The sequence below is a fragment of the Plecotus auritus genome, assembly GCF_963455305.1.
Source record: "Plecotus auritus genome assembly, chromosome: 2".
NCBI lineage: Eukaryota > Metazoa > Chordata > Mammalia > Chiroptera > Vespertilionidae > Plecotus > Plecotus auritus.
In genome coordinates this window covers 228,517,758-228,532,855 of record NC_137771.1, presented here as the reverse complement: position 1 = coordinate 228,532,855, position 15,098 = coordinate 228,517,758, and the positions used below count along the sequence as shown (strand labels likewise).

At 52.7% G+C, this 15,098-nt stretch overlaps 1 protein-coding gene across 1 annotated transcript in view; it reads right to left on the bottom strand.

The window, feature by feature from the left end:
• Nucleotides 1–14,201, bottom strand: part of PAXBP1 (PAX3 and PAX7 binding protein 1) — a 34,036-nt gene extending 19,835 nt beyond the window's left edge. The window contains exons 1-7 of the mRNA XM_080653939.1: nt 13,815–14,201; nt 12,147–12,275; nt 7,639–7,818; nt 5,152–5,373; nt 4,531–4,634; nt 2,884–3,101; nt 2,213–2,402 (exon numbers count right to left, since the gene is read on the bottom strand). Of these exons, the coding sequence (XP_080510065.1) occupies nt 2,213–2,402; nt 2,884–3,101; nt 4,531–4,634; nt 5,152–5,373; nt 7,639–7,818; nt 12,147–12,275; nt 13,815–14,148 (1,377 nt within the window). The 5' untranslated portion in view covers nt 14,149–14,201. The remainder of the gene's footprint in view (nt 1–2,212; nt 2,403–2,883; nt 3,102–4,530; nt 4,635–5,151; nt 5,374–7,638; nt 7,819–12,146; nt 12,276–13,814) is intronic.
• Nucleotides 14,202–15,098: the final 897 nt, after the last annotated feature.

The window sequence follows — 15,098 nt, the reverse complement described above, 5'->3', positions numbered from 1 at the left end:
GGCAGACGTTCATTCTCTGACATGCCACCCTATGGGCAACCGTGTCCCCAGTCTGCACTATCGCGGGCAGCTGAGCCGGAGACTACCTTTAGAGTGGACTGCCATCAGCTTCGTGAGCCATCGTGGCAGCAGCAGGGTGCCTGCCTCCCCCCGCCCCCCCCCCCCCGCCCCGGCTGCTCTGACCCAGGCAGGCCGCACACAGACACCCCCAGGTACCACGGGCACTGCTTCAGTCTGGACACTGAACGCTCCTCTACCTGACGCTGCAGGGGACAGGATTTAATCATTCAACTTAGTGAAGATGCCGAGAACGTGATTTTCCTGCTCAGGTGATGGAATGTCTTTAACCACGCCCAGGGAGAATTCTACTGAGAACCGAAGCCCTGGGACCCATTTCCAGCTCCCACTCATGGCTGTTCACAGCACTGACTGCTCTCAGGAGTGAGCGCCGGGACCATCCTTAGCCTCTCCAAACTCCCAACTGTTATTACTGACTACTGTTATTCAAGACCAAATGTAAGGTGAAAACGTAAGGAGGAAGATGACTGTAGAGAAACGGAACAATGGAAAGTTAAAATGATCTGCAGATAATTAAAAACCTAAGATCAAAATCACTTAAAACTTTTATCACAAAAGAAAAAAACTAAGGAATGTTTACCTTTTTATGGTCTTACTCCAAAACGATATTGTTATAGTATTACTAAAATCAATACTCAGATCTACCCAAATGTTCCTAAATATTCCCCAGATGACAACTTATGACATTATTCACTCAACAGGAACCTCTTAAAATTGAATGTATATGAAAATGTCAAAATGAGATAAAATATTCATCTTTAAAAGGGGGATTACCTACATCTTCCTGTTCAAACACAGTCACCGTATAACATACAAGGACTAAGATGTGCTCCCAAACCAGTCCTCGGTGCCCCTGACTGCTCACACAGTTTGAAGCAGGCTGCTCGGGAGCAGTGACCGGGCGGGAAGGCACATGAAGTTCCAAAGAAAAAGCCAACTTCTCCAAGCTCCTCAGGGACAACCCTCCCTCCAGGCAGGTGCAGGAAAGGCCCTTTCTCCAGCCCCACCACGCCCGGGGTCAAAGGGCTTTATTGGTAGCAAAGACACCGCCAGCTCTGACCCTTGCATCGGCCCCTGCACGGAGGCACCTGTCTCTTTGCCGCCCTGCACCCTAAGCCTCCAACCTGCACAAGGGACACAGCCCAGCTCAGCTGTGGCTGCTTCTGCAGAAACCAGGGGGCAAACCCTAGGGGCCTGGTGATGCTGCCTCGGCCGGGTCTGACCACGGCCTGGCTGGAGCCGAGACCCACCGGGGAGGGTCTGGCAGGGTTCCTCTGCCAGCCTTGGCTTTCGCACTGAGGCGATCAGGAGAGAACAACAGGCTGAAAGGCTCATCTGAACATACCAGTGCTCAGAGCCTACGCCAGCCACACAGCCAGGAGCCAGGGAGAGGGCCTCTACCCCGCACCACTGAAAGCTCAGCGGCGCCGGGACGTTAAAGCACCACCCTCAGCTCACTTTAAATCCACAAGTGCTTACAGACCCAGTCATCAGCCCACAGCTCTTATCTAAAGAGGCAACATCAATGAAGAAGTCATTTGAGAAAGGGGTTTTCTATACAGCTAACTATGAAAACATAAACCATACTAAAACTCTGAACTTCACAGTGAAAGAACCTGGAAGACATGAACCCTTAAAGGAAACTATGCCATGAATGGTTTCTGAAATGGGTGAAGCACAGGCTGCTTTGGATGGAAACCATGAGCAGCAAAGGTGAGCAAGTTTAGGGAAAAATAAAAACGACTGTTGTTTTGCAACTCTGTGCCTACTTGGAACTGCTTGTACAGACAGCTTCAAGACGAGTCTGAACCTGACCCATAGAAATTAATCCCATCCGATGAGTCCCTTCCATTCTGACAATCCGGGGCAGGCCAATCACCTATATCACACTAAGGCAGGCCTGGCCAGTGGCTGATGTAAATGTGCTGTTATCTTTTTTTGTTTCAACAAAGGCAGCTATTTGCCCCCACGGTACACAGCCACTAGCAAAGTGAAGAAAACGGAGCATGACTTTCATCACGTCTAAGGCGAGTTCAGCGGTACTTTCTGAGCAATACAGACATGATCTACACCAGGCCGCCTACGCCTCCCTAACCGGGCCTACTCAAAGAGATTAATATTTTTGCATTCTTACCTTTTCACTGAAACACTCAAGCAAGTCTTGGACATACCCTCGCATTTCTTGCAAAAACTTATACCGTTCACCAATCCCCCCAGAAGACCCTTCTAGTCTCTCGATGGCCCTGGTGGAGTCCACGCGGCTCTGCAGCTGCTTCTCGTGCCGCTGGCGGTTTGCTTTGTGCATGTCTTTCATGGAGGCCAACCTTGGGAACACAAAGGACACATACGACACGTTTACACCCCAATCTACGCTGGCGGGAAGCTCACAACATGACAACGCATTAGCTCCACTACTAGTTTACAAAAATACTCCGAGTGGCAGCTTTTCCTCTGTACCGCTTTCCGCTCAAAAAACCCCCCAAAAACCTACAAAAACCAACAACAAACCCCCAAAAACCAAGGCAGCAGTTTACAGACTTGGCAGTATTTGGTGGGCTAACCAAAATTTCCGTTCTGCTCTCCCCCCACCTCTCGACTACACTTTTTCAGAGTCCAAGAGGCGCAAACTCAAAGTGTCTTCAACAAGATCACGGGGTGGCATTCAGCGTGTCTCCAGGCTCCCACCGAAGTCATCCAAGGAGGCGGCAGAACAGTGACGTCACCTTCGGTGGCTCTGGCCACCCCGACTACACGACGCTGAGGAACAAAGCTAGGACAGGTCTTTAAGAAGCCGATCTGCCCTACCTGTCGTTAAGCTGTTTCTTTACCAGATCAATAGTAACGGGAGTCATCTCATTACTGGGAGTTTTGAAAGGGGCTGAATTATCTGTTTTTTGAGATTTGCCGTCAGAAGACCCATAGGCCGTGTAACTGTACGGAATGCCGTAGGATGAACCGTAAGGCATTGTCTGGTAAGTACTCGGGTAGTACATATTCACTTCCGCCGGCTGGCTGGCTTGGACCTAGAAAAGAAATGGGATGTACGTGACAACTAGTGACAAAAGCTAGGGAAAGAGTAATTTCACGCCTTTAGGGTTAAACACCACCACCACCACCACCTAACAGCAGAAATTATATCCATTTCCCAAACAGCACCTAATTAAAATAATAGAGCTCTTCGAAATCAAATAAAAGTAGGGCTGAATGACTATTCCAACTCTTATGGGATTATTGGATCTTTTTTTTTTTAAATATATTTTTTATTGATATTTTACAGAGAGGAAGGGAGAGGAACAGAGAGTTAGAAACATCGATGAGAGAGAAACATCGATCAGCTGCCTCCTGCACACCTCCCACTGGGGATGTGCCCGCAACCAAGGTACGGGCCCCTGACCGGAATCGAACCCGGGACCCCTCAGTCCGCAGGCCGACGCTCTATCCACTGAGCCAAACCGGTTTCGGCTATCGGATCATTTTTAAGAATTCTCAGGAAAACATATCAGAGAAACTAAGAGTTGAAGGGGACATTAAAAATAATCCAAGGCCACCATTTTATCGACGGAGGAAGATAAATTACTTGCATGGCCACAGAATAAACAGACAAGCAGAGGTGAGCCTCTGGGGCCCACACCTGATCCAGGACTTCCCCACTAGCAACAAAGGGTCACATCCACGCACCCTTTCCCTGCTCCACTTACTGTGTAAAACAAATGTCGTGACTACTAATGCGTTTTTCATCTACAGTAAGAGGAACCCATCTTCTACAATAAGTTCTGAAGTCAGAGAAAGTAAGCGCTGCCGGGAAGCAGCACGTGGCCCGGACAGCGGTCCTGACACCAGCGTGCTTCGGAAGCACCTGCGGGCGGACTGGATGGATGCTGGGCCCCACCCGTAGTTTCTCATCCAGGGGTCCTCAAAACTTTTTAAACAGGGGTCCAGTTCACTGTCCCTCAGACCGTGGGAGGGCCGGACTATAGTTTAAAAAAAAAACTATGAACAAATTCCTATGCGCACTGCGGGCCCGGGACAAGTCGGCTGCTAAGCAGGACAGGCAGCGGCACCCGGCGGGCCGGATCCATGTCCTCGGCGGGCCGCATGTGGCCCGGGGGCCGTAGTTTGAGGACGCCTGCCTAGGCCTCGGGAGGGGAAAACTGGCATTTCCCACAACTCCCTGGTAGCAGATGCTGCTGGTTGAAGAACCACTTTGAGAAACTAGAAATTCTTCTGTCATTGGACTAAAAGAACAAACTAGAATACAGTTTCTTCTAAAAGCTTCTTGGGTACATACCTTTTTGTAATCCTCTTAATTATGTGACTTGAGCAAATGACAAAGATTCAGATTCAATATGCAATGTTGTAACTTTTGCTTTAACAAAATAGGTAAAAACGTGTGTTTTTTTACTTTTTAACATTCACTTTTTAACTCTTGAAGCTTAATTCTTTCTTTCTCACCTGAGGGATGTTAATGCCTTTTCGTATCTGCTCCTGCTCCCATCGGCTGAGCTCCTCGTCTTGCTCCCCGGCGACTAAGGCGTCGTCATCGCTCCCCTCGATGCCTGCGTGGAAGCAGAGAAGCGTCATGGCAGAGGGGCAGGGAGGGAGATGCTACCTGTCATTTCACAGAAACTAAGCAAAACTGCTGGTGCTGGCTCCGCCTTACTGAAACGTCTGTTAGGAGCTCCACGCCCCCCGGCGCTCCTGACTGCGCTTGCCTTATCCACGGTGCCCCTGCACGGAAAGCAGCATGAGTGGAACGGTTAGACCGTGGACGGGTTTCCTGACCTGTGCGCTGGGCATCGACTCAGCCGGGAAGAACCCCTAACGCCTCCTGAGAATGCCGAGCCCCAGGCACGGATGCATGCGTGCGAGGCGCTCAGTGCTACGCCGGCCACAGGACGTGCTCACTTAGACATCATGCTAGTTTTCAAACACCTCAGTAAGGCACTGTACCTAAGCAAGAACAGTCCTCTAACATCAAACCAAGTTAAATAAATGTGGACACTCTGACTTTATTTTCACTATCAAATCACGTTTGACGGCAATGAGCTTTACTGTCCTGAACAATCAAATTACCTATTTCCTCGGCAATTTTCTGTCTTTGTGACTTTTCTTTCACCGAAAACACTATCCGGCGTTTCTCATCGTCATCTTCATCATCGCTGGCGTCATTCTCATCCTCCCGAACAAGGCGGCCTTTCCCGGGCTCGCTGTCGTGCGGAGTGAGGTCCCCCAGCTCCCGGGCCATCTGCCGCTTCTTCCTCGCGGCATGTATGAACGCTGCGTCTGGGATTTCTCCTAGAGACAGACGGTAGGATCATAAACATGTCGGGGCATGAAGTTTCTATTTTCCTGAGAATATGCAGAGTAAGTCACCTGACCGAGAGCCTGTCGCAGAGATGATGATCTAATGTCAGCTGCTGCACCCCTTCCCAAATGGTGCCTGCAGCCCACCGACTTCCGTTTAATTTAGTTTAAACGGAAACTCAGTCACTAAGGAAACGAAAATGAGAACATAATGGCCATATGGGAAGATGTGGGGGGGGGGGGCAGTGGGGGGCCCACCAAAAGCAGCTTTAACTATTTTTATCTGTAAGTAAAACAAAGGTAATAAAATTATAGTAATAAACCAGAACAGATAAAAATCTAAAAGGTGCCCACATCTCATGACCCCAAAAAAACACTACTTCATTCATAGTATATTTCTCTTGCAAATAATTTTCAGTTTACCTGTAAGCATGTCTATCCTATATAATAAAAGCCTAATATGCTAAGTGTCCAGTTGTCCAGTTGGCCGTTCAAAACCAATCAAAGCATAATATGCTAATGAGATGCTAAGGCTGCTCAACTGCTTGCTATGACGCACACTGAACACCAGGGGGCAGATGCTCAACCACAGGGGGAGTGCTGCTCAGCCAGAGCCGGGTTCATGGCTGGGGAGCGCAGCAGCGGTGGCCTCTCCTGCCTCTGTGGCAGCGCTAAGGATGTCCGACTGACGTCTTAGGCCCACTCCATGGGGAGAGCAGGCCTAAGCCATCAGTCAGACATCCCCCGGAGGGCTCCCGGACTGCAAGAGGGCGCAGGCTGGGCTGAGGTCCCCACCCCCCCCCACCCCCGAGTGCACTAATCCCGGGCCTCTAGTATACATATAAAACGCTAAGTGACCAGCTGACCGGCTGGTAGATATGATGTGCGCTGACCACCAGGGGGCAACACTCAACGCAGGAGCTGCCGCTCAACAGCAGCTTTGCAGAGAGCTCTCGCGAGCTCCGGGACCCCTCAAGGGATGCCGGACTGCCGGTTTCGGCCCGATCCCCGCAGGCCAGGCCGAGGGACTCCACCTGCTGGAGGAACCCCGCTCACTCCGCAGACGCCCTTCGAGCCCTGCTGCCCCCCCAGGTGCGGCCGGCTGGGGAAGGACCGAGGGAGGTGGGTTCCAGGGTGTGTCCAGCCCGTCTCACCCAGTCCCATCCCGCCGGCCATTTCTAATTAATTTCCTTTCATTGTGCACGCGTCTGTGCACAGGCGGGGTCCCTCGGCTTGGCCGGCGGCCGTCTCTCACCCAGTTCCAATTAGGGCTGGCTGGCTGGGGGGGAGGGACCGCGGGAGGTTGGTGGCCAGGGAGGTTGGCTGTGGAAGCGCACTGACCACCAGGGGGCAGCTCCTGCACTGTCTGCCCACCCCCCGGTGGTCAGTGTGTGTCATAGTGACCGGTCGTTCGGTCGTAATAGTCACTTAGGCTTTTATATAGATAGATAGCTCAACAACTTAACAGATAAAGCATAATCTACTACACGATTAAATTAACTGACCTTTTTACCTACAGTAACAATTGCCTTGCTACTTTTCAGATTGTTATTTTAATAGCTATATAATATCCCTTTATGTAAATGTACCTTCATTACTAACCAATCCTCTCTGGCTACATACTGTTTCCAAATGTTGCTCATTGCAATATTGCAATGCAAACATTGCTTCCTTGGGATAAACTTCTAGATATGGAATTGCAGGGTCAAGAACATTTAAAATCACTGCCAAGAGCTAAAGGACTGTACCAATTAGAATGCTACTAGATCTCTACACATAATGTTTTACAGCATTACCAGCCCAGAGTAAGCATTGTAAATTTTAAAAATGTTAATGAGTTAAATACCTTTTCATAACTTAAATTCAGCCACTGAGCACTTAATTATTCAAAAGCTGATTAACAGTAAGAGATCTGCAAACTATCTCCCACAGAAACGTACAGAATGAAGGAAGTGTGGACAGAAAAGTACTCGCTGCTAGTTTTGCTTTAGCAGCAGTTCTGAAGGAGTTTTACACCTTAATCTGAAACACACAACAAGACTTCGGTGCCATTTATCCATTCCCCGAAACCCCACATTTGCTTGGACAACACAACTGCCTGTCTGACAAGGACCCTGGCAGGTTCTAGTTGTCCCACTGTTTTAGACTCGCAGAAGGAACCCCGGCTTCACAGAGGCCGTCCTGAGAAACCCCCTGGCTGCCTCCTTCCTCCCCACGGGTCTTTGCGGTGCCCGCTCTGCGGCGGTGAGGACGCACCTGGACGGAGAACGTTCAAAGACGACAGGGCGTTTGAGAAGGCTCCGCCGCCAGCCTTGGGCTTCTCTTCCTCCTTCTCGCTCTCCATGTCCATTTCCTCTTCCCCGTGCTCACCAACGGCGGCGCCGTCCTCTTGGCCGGGGTCCTTAACATGTCCTCCTTTGTCCAACGGCGGTTCATCTACAGTTGTGAAAAAATGAAAATGGTTTTTAAAAAATCCATAAATTAAGGAGGGACTTTTTGATTCTGGGCTCAATTCATTAAAACTTGGACTATTTTAATTGTTTATAAAAACCTCAAACCACCAATGTATGAAAATGAAAAATCACAAGACATAACTGAAGATAAAAACAATACAGGGGACACAGGGCTGCATCTGAGTCCTGCTCAATCCCATCGCTAGTTAATGTCATCAAAATTAACCGAGTCTCCCTCTGGCTCCGGGAGGTAACTGTTTGCACCTTTGGAAACATTATTTCGTTTTCCATGTCAGTATTTCATTAAACCTGAAGCTCACCCCAGGCAGCTTTTATCAAGAACCAAGTTTATGGGCCAGAGAAATCTCTCTGGGATGAATGGTCTGGGGATACCTTCTTAGTTCATATAACCATTGGCCACCCATCCTCTGGAAGGGGGACCAAAAGTCACATTTACCCTGTGGAACCTGACCTCATTGCCATGCTTAAATATGTGAGACCGAGTTTGTGACCGAAGCAGAGACAACCTGATTCTCTCTCTGGGAATCTAGAACTGGGACAGAGAGACAAGCCAGGGAGCAGGTGGCACCAAGACGGACCGCGTGTGTGCCAGGAAGGGAGCTGCAGAGAGGCTGGGTGCTGCCGCCTGGGAGAGGAGAGCTCCCCTTTTCGGTTCTAATCCTCAGGTCATTCCCAAGGCCGGTTCAGGACTGCTGTCCTGCCACTGGGTTTTGAAAGCCTATAGCTGTATACTTTACACCAAGTGTTGACTTTACTTATAACTAAATAGTCCTATTACATCCTCCGTCCCAAGCAAAAATAAAAAAAATCGAAATTTCCCACCCTGAAGCATTTGGACCTGGCACTGCACGTAATAGGCATGATGAATGTGAGTAAAATCAAAGTTTTTCTAAATATGAAAGAGACCGTATCTCTGTTGTTTCCCCAGCACATTCCCTTCCCACAAACTGCTTCAAAAGTCCTCTCTTCTTCTCAAACCATATTCTCTCCCTGAGACAAGAGTTCCAGGATAACTCCCCACCCTACCGCCCCTGACCTTCACCGAGAAGAGGTCCATTGTTCTGTCTCAGGCGCTTTAATTCCCCAGTTACCATCCTAGCTCCTGCACCACGGACTTCCTTCTGAAGTGTGTTCTGAGGCCATGAGACCTTAAGATTCACTTGATCAGAGGTCTACAGTTAGATGTCGTAAGAAAATACCATCTCCTGCAGCTCTCAGCCACCGTGAAATCAATGGCTTTTAAGAGACCCACCGGAACTGTGGGGCAGCCGGAGCAGACTGCTGCGATGATGGCTGCTGCAGGGTTAAGGGTGCCAGGCTCTGTAGGTTCGCAGTCTTTGCTTGTGATGGAGCAAGGACTGGTCTCCGACCCAGCGCCAGCTGCACTGTCAGTGGTCAGCTGCTGTGCTTCCAGACGTCTCCGGGGAGGTGCTGGTACCCTTCCTCCAGGCTCCTGTGCCGCCGTGTCCCTGCTAGCTCCGCTTCAGGCCACGCACCACAGGCATTCTCCCCACCGCGGGCTTGCTCAGGCTCCCTCCCCCGTCTCCAGACAGACGCCCGCTTCGGTGCAATGGCCCCGCTGGCTTTTGCCCCCCTCTCTGCCAAACTCCCAAAGGGAGCAGTGGGGACCTGCTGCCTCTCCTTCGCTTCCTCACCCACCTGCGCGCCCCAACCCGGCATGGCCTTGGTGCTCTCTCCCCTCCCCACCAGCCCACCTGCAAACGAATGGCTGCAGCCACAGCGAGTTCATCCAGTGTCCCCGAGCAACATGCAAAATGCCCCCCTCCAACGGGCAGAGCGTGGCTGGCGGGCCAGCCTCCTCCAGAAAAGACCTGGCCACCCTGCCAACAGCCCTTCCTCTGCTGGCACTATTTCATACAGCTGACCAGCCCCATCTTGAAAAGGTCCCTGCCTTTTCTCCTTCCGCCTTTCTGATTCCTGCATCTCCTCGTGAATCTTCTCTGTGTGCACGCTTTTCGCAAGTAGAGGTCTCTGGGCCCCAGGAATATTTTCTTCATGCTGCGCCCTCATCCATTCCATTTCCTTTTGGTTTTATCATCTCGATAAACACCAAACCTAAACCTACATCTCCACCCGCTGGCCAGCTACTCCACTCCAGCTCCGTTTAAAGGTGGACGTGTTATCTTAGGAATGCCACCAGAGGGGTCCAGTTGGTCCTGCCCTTGTGCTGAAGGCACACGGCTCGGCCCATCTGGGGAGGGCTGGGGGGGGGGGGGGCTGTGAACGACACCACCATTCAGGGGTAACGATGACAATCTGGGACCCAGGGTCCACGTCCGGGAGGACACTGACTGAGTCCTCAGGTGGGAGCTACGTGGAAGTGGAGAGACAGAGGTGTCACAGGTGATGGCTTCATAACCCTCACACCGACTTAGATTTCAAAACCCAACAGTACACGGTCCTTTCCCGGTCTCCCTCTTCCTGACCTTCCTCGTATTTCATTATATGCAGGTGCTGGAAAAAACGGGTTTCCTAGACTCCAAGGTAATTGGTTCCCCTAAAAATACTCCTCCTCCCACCTGCTGTCCCCATTTCTGTATGCAATACTTAATTATTCTCTCAGTCACCTGGCAGGAAAGCTCAGATTTAACCATTTTTTTTAAAAAAAATTTTACTGATTTTTAGAGCGGAACGGGAAAAAGAGAGAGAGAGAGAGAGAGAGAGAGAGAGAGAGAGAGAGAGAGAGAGATCGGCTGCCTCCTGTATGTTCCCCAAATGAAGATCACCCACAACCTGACCAGGAATCGAACCCACCACCTTTTGGTGTACCGGACAATGCTCCAAACAACTGGGCCACACCAGCTAGGGCTTCCCTATTTTATTAAAAAATATGTTTTTATTGATTTTAGAGAGAGAGGAGGGGAGAAGGAGAAAGAGATAGAAATGTCCATTGACTGGCTGCCTCTTGCATGTCCCTCACCAGGGATCAGCCTGCAGCCCAGGAATGTGCCCTGACCGAGACTCGAACCGGCGGCCTCTTGGTGCATGGGTCACCGCTCTACCACTGAGCCACACCAGCCAGGCACGACAATTTCTTTTCAATCCAACGGCTAAAGCATACATCAAACCTGCCAATTCTCCCCTTGGAATGTTTCTCAAACAATGCTTTCTTTCCATTTCTTCTCTTCCACCCACAGCGAACATTTAAACGCGTCCACCATTTCCCAGCGAGACAGGAAAAGCCTCGGTCTTGCTCCAGAGATTCCTGACCCACCAGTAACGGATCACAGCTGACCCCTGTGTTTAAAGTGCCCCAGGCCTCCAATCTCTCCTGTGCTAATCCATGCGGCACGCTACCACCAGGTTAAGGTTCCACAGGCATTTATCATGTCAGCACCTTGGCAAGCCGGTGCACACAGCAACTCTAACCCCCAGACACCAAGCATCCTCCTCACCTGTCAGCAACGCCCTCTTCCTCTGCGGCGCCTGCTCCTTCCAGCACAGTCTGTCCCTTTACCTCTGCGAACAGCCACCTGCCCGCTTCTGTGCTGAAACTTAAGTCGTCCAAGTCCCAGCTGCAAACCTACTTTACCTGAAGCATTCCTTCTCCCGCCTCTTAAGGCAAGAGTGCAGTTACCCTTAAACAACTCACTGGACATTTTGCCAACAGTGGGTCCAATTATACATTTAAGCGACGTCTCCAAAATTAGACTGAAAATTTGAGATACGGTGACATATACTTTTTCACGTGAAGCCTGTAGCGGAGAAACTGGGGAATAATAATTTTATCTTTAATTCCTTAAAATAGAGGGCAGTGACATGAGACTAGTTCAGACCACGGCACAGGATGACGGACCAGGAGCGATGTCCACACAGGGCAGGCCGGGAGCCCTCAGCCTCGTTGCCAGGCTGCGGAGTGGAGTCAGCACTAGGTCAGGGCCCTCCTGGGCTTCTCTCAGAGTGAGACCCACGGCACAGGCGCCACCAAAGAGCCGGAAGCCTGTCTACAAACACAGGAGCCTGCGCGGCCTCCCTCGGGAGGACCCAGCGGGACAGGGAGGCCTTTCTCTGCTCCGTGCGGGCTGAACACCGGTAGGAAACGGGCGGGATGCAGTCAGCGCAGTGGAAACATTCTGTCTTTTAAAAAAATGCGTTTACGTTGCAACTGTGTTAGTGAGAGAACTGTATCACTGGCCTGTTAGACCCAGGGGAGTGACAGAGACCACCAGACTAACCACCCGGCTCACAACAAACGCAGCAAACCCACTCAAGCCCACGGGCAGGCTGTCGGGTGACATTTCCAACGATTCCTGTCAGTTTGGTACTTACTGTCAGCCGACGAGTTGAGTTCTGTCTTAATCTTCGATTTTTCAAGATCTTCTTTATATTCTTTCTTAAGTAATTTTACTATCTTTTTGCTATAACTTGATTTCTTCACTTTGAAAACTTCTTCATTTTCTTTAAAAAAAAAAAAAGAAACAAAGTCTGTAGCAACCATTTTTAGACACTCTTCCCTTCTAACTTTTACATGATCTTATGTGCTTTTCAAATTCTTTCAAAGATATACTCTTACACCCAAGTCAACTTCATAAACTAATCTGGAATAATGTGCATCTGAGACTGTTTAAAAGGCGTAAAACATGCAAACGGCACCTTCTGATGTCCTATTGTCTTCCTCAAATCGCCTCCTGCAGGAGGAAAATCATTGGGGAAGCCCTTAATGGGCAAATGACTCCGGTGCTTGAAACAAAATATCCAAAATCAAAGGTGCCGCTTCACAGAGCTGTCAAGTCTGAGAGGAAACCCGTCGCCAGTTGATACACTGTTATTTCAGGGCTGAGATGACAAAACACTTTTCAAATACAAGTTCTGATGATGTCTCCATCCTCTTCGATTTGAAGAGTTTAAAGTCAAACACAAACACTGCCAAACGGTCCTTACAGCTTCAAAATCGAAAATAGGGCTGGCCTCCGCTCACACAAAATACAAAAGAACAGAAAGGCCAAAGAGAAACCGCCTGCCTTACGGGGAACACGAAGGCATCTCACACCCAGATGCAAACGAGATTTCCAAAAGTCTTCATTCCTCATTCTATACCATGGACTCGAGGGGTTATCCAGGGGCGGGCAAACTTTTTGACTCGAGGGCCACCATGGGTTCTTAAACTGGACCGGAGGGCCGGAACAAAAGCATGGATGGCGTGTTTGTGTGAACTAATATAAATTCAAAGTAAAGGAGCGGAGGGGAGAGCAAGAGAACCGGATAGAACAGCCGGATCCGGCCCGCGGGCCGTAGTTTGCCCACGGCTGGCCGTTATACAAACACCCCTAAATACAATACTGGAGGCTCATTGACGGCCAGAAACCTAAGCGCACCGCAGCCGGGCCTCCCCCGTCCGGCTAGGAAAACCGCCCCGAGTTACTGCGACCCCGTCTCTCTCCAATGTCCAAAGGTCGACGCACCCGTTACTTCTAAGGGTAAACTGAGGCTCGGCGACTGCCAGGGACTGGCCCAAGGCCGCTCAGAACCAGAGCTTCAACGCCGGCCTTCGCTCCCAGACCCAGGATCGCGGCGGTTTTACAAACCCGGCCTCCGGGTCAAGGATGTGCGGACAGAGCGCCCAGAGGCGTGGGTGACGTGCGGGGCTCGGGGAACCGGCCACGAGCAGCCCGGGGACCGACCGATCGCCGCTGTCCCCGAAGCACGCGGCGGGGAAAGAGGCGGGGCAGGGCCTCGGGCTCCCACCGGGAACCTTCACGGCCCGGAGAAGCGCCCAGACGGATGCACCGGCGGACGGCTAGGAGGCGGCGCTGTTAGGAGAGGGGGTGGCGGCGCGGGAACGCGTCCCAGCCGGAGCAGGAGGCCGCGGGCGGGGAAGATGTGCCGCGGGGTCGGGCGGGAAAGGGGCTCTGCTGCGGTGCGGGCACCGGGGGTGGGGTGGGCTGGGCGGGTGCGGGGACTGGAGGTGCGGGGTCCCGGCCTACGCGCGGCGGTTACCTTCCTCCTCGTCCTGGAAGCTCAGCAGGCTGGCCCGCGGCACCTCTTTGTTCTCCCGCGGCCTCTTGCGCGGCTTCAGCCCGTTGCCGGGGTCGGCGCCGCCCGGGAAGCAGCCCCCAGCCTCGGCTCCGTGGCCCGGGGTCAGCGCGGACGGCGGCGGCGGCCCCGGGCCCAGCGGCACCTCCCCCCCGGGGGCCCTGTCGCCCGGCTCTTCGCCAGTGGTGCCCGGCGGCGGCAGCAACGGCGGCGGCTCCTGCTCCTCATCGCGCTCTCGCTCCTCCTCCTCCGAGTCGTTCCGCTTGCGCACGTTCACTCGCCGGGCCTTTCGGAACATCCCCGCGGCCCGCACGGCGCCCTCGCACCCGCTCCCGCACGGCGGCCCTCTGGCAGCGCCGAGCTCGCGACGCGCACGCGCGCTCCCAGCCCCAGCGCGGTCTCGTCAGCCCTCGCCGGCCGCGCACCCCCAGCGCGCATGCGCTCGCGCTCCCGGCACGCGGAGATAACTCCGCGCCTCTCGCGAGAACCTCTGCCTCCTGCACTGGCCCCTGTCGGCTGGGAGGACTATGGGGGGACACGGAACTCTGGGACTCGGGTGCAATTCGACGGGTCACAAAGAGGATCATAGAGAGCGGAGGAGAGAGCGGCCTCCGGGGAAGGGGCTGCTGTGCCTCTTCCGGTCTTTCGCGGGGCAGTCCCGCGAGAAGACCTCCCGCCGAGCGCGCGGCACCCGGAGGAGAGGGCGGAGGCCGGGTGGAGCCAGAGGCGGGGCCAGAGGAGGGGCGGGCGCGGGCGCGGGGAGACGGGGGCGCGGAACGCGGGGTCCGTGGTGGGCCTCGGGCCTGTGAGCTGGGCATGAGATGGTAATCAGCGCGTTCGGCACCGCTGCGTTTCATCTGTGATGGACGACACCCGGCCTGCTATGAGCCCCCTTCTCGCCATTACAGCGACAGCAGCGCGCGCCGGTGCTCGGGAAGGACGCCGGGCTTGCCGGTTGCAGAAACGCACGGCCGGAAAACCGTCTGGGGTGGAGGTGGTTAGGACACCGACTTGCGTCACCGAGGCGACAGCCCTAAGAGGCGAGGCCGGCGCAGGGACCGGACCCTGAGGCTGGGCTCACGGCTTTCCTGCTGGATCGCCAAACCCGGGCCTTTTCCTTCCCGGGTGCGCGTCCACGTGAATGTATTTCCAGGTGTCAAACCCGACAGGTGACCCCGGGCGTTCATCACAGTGCAGGAAGCCATGGTCTCTAAGCCACCCAGCTCCTTGCGAGGTTAGGACTCTCTC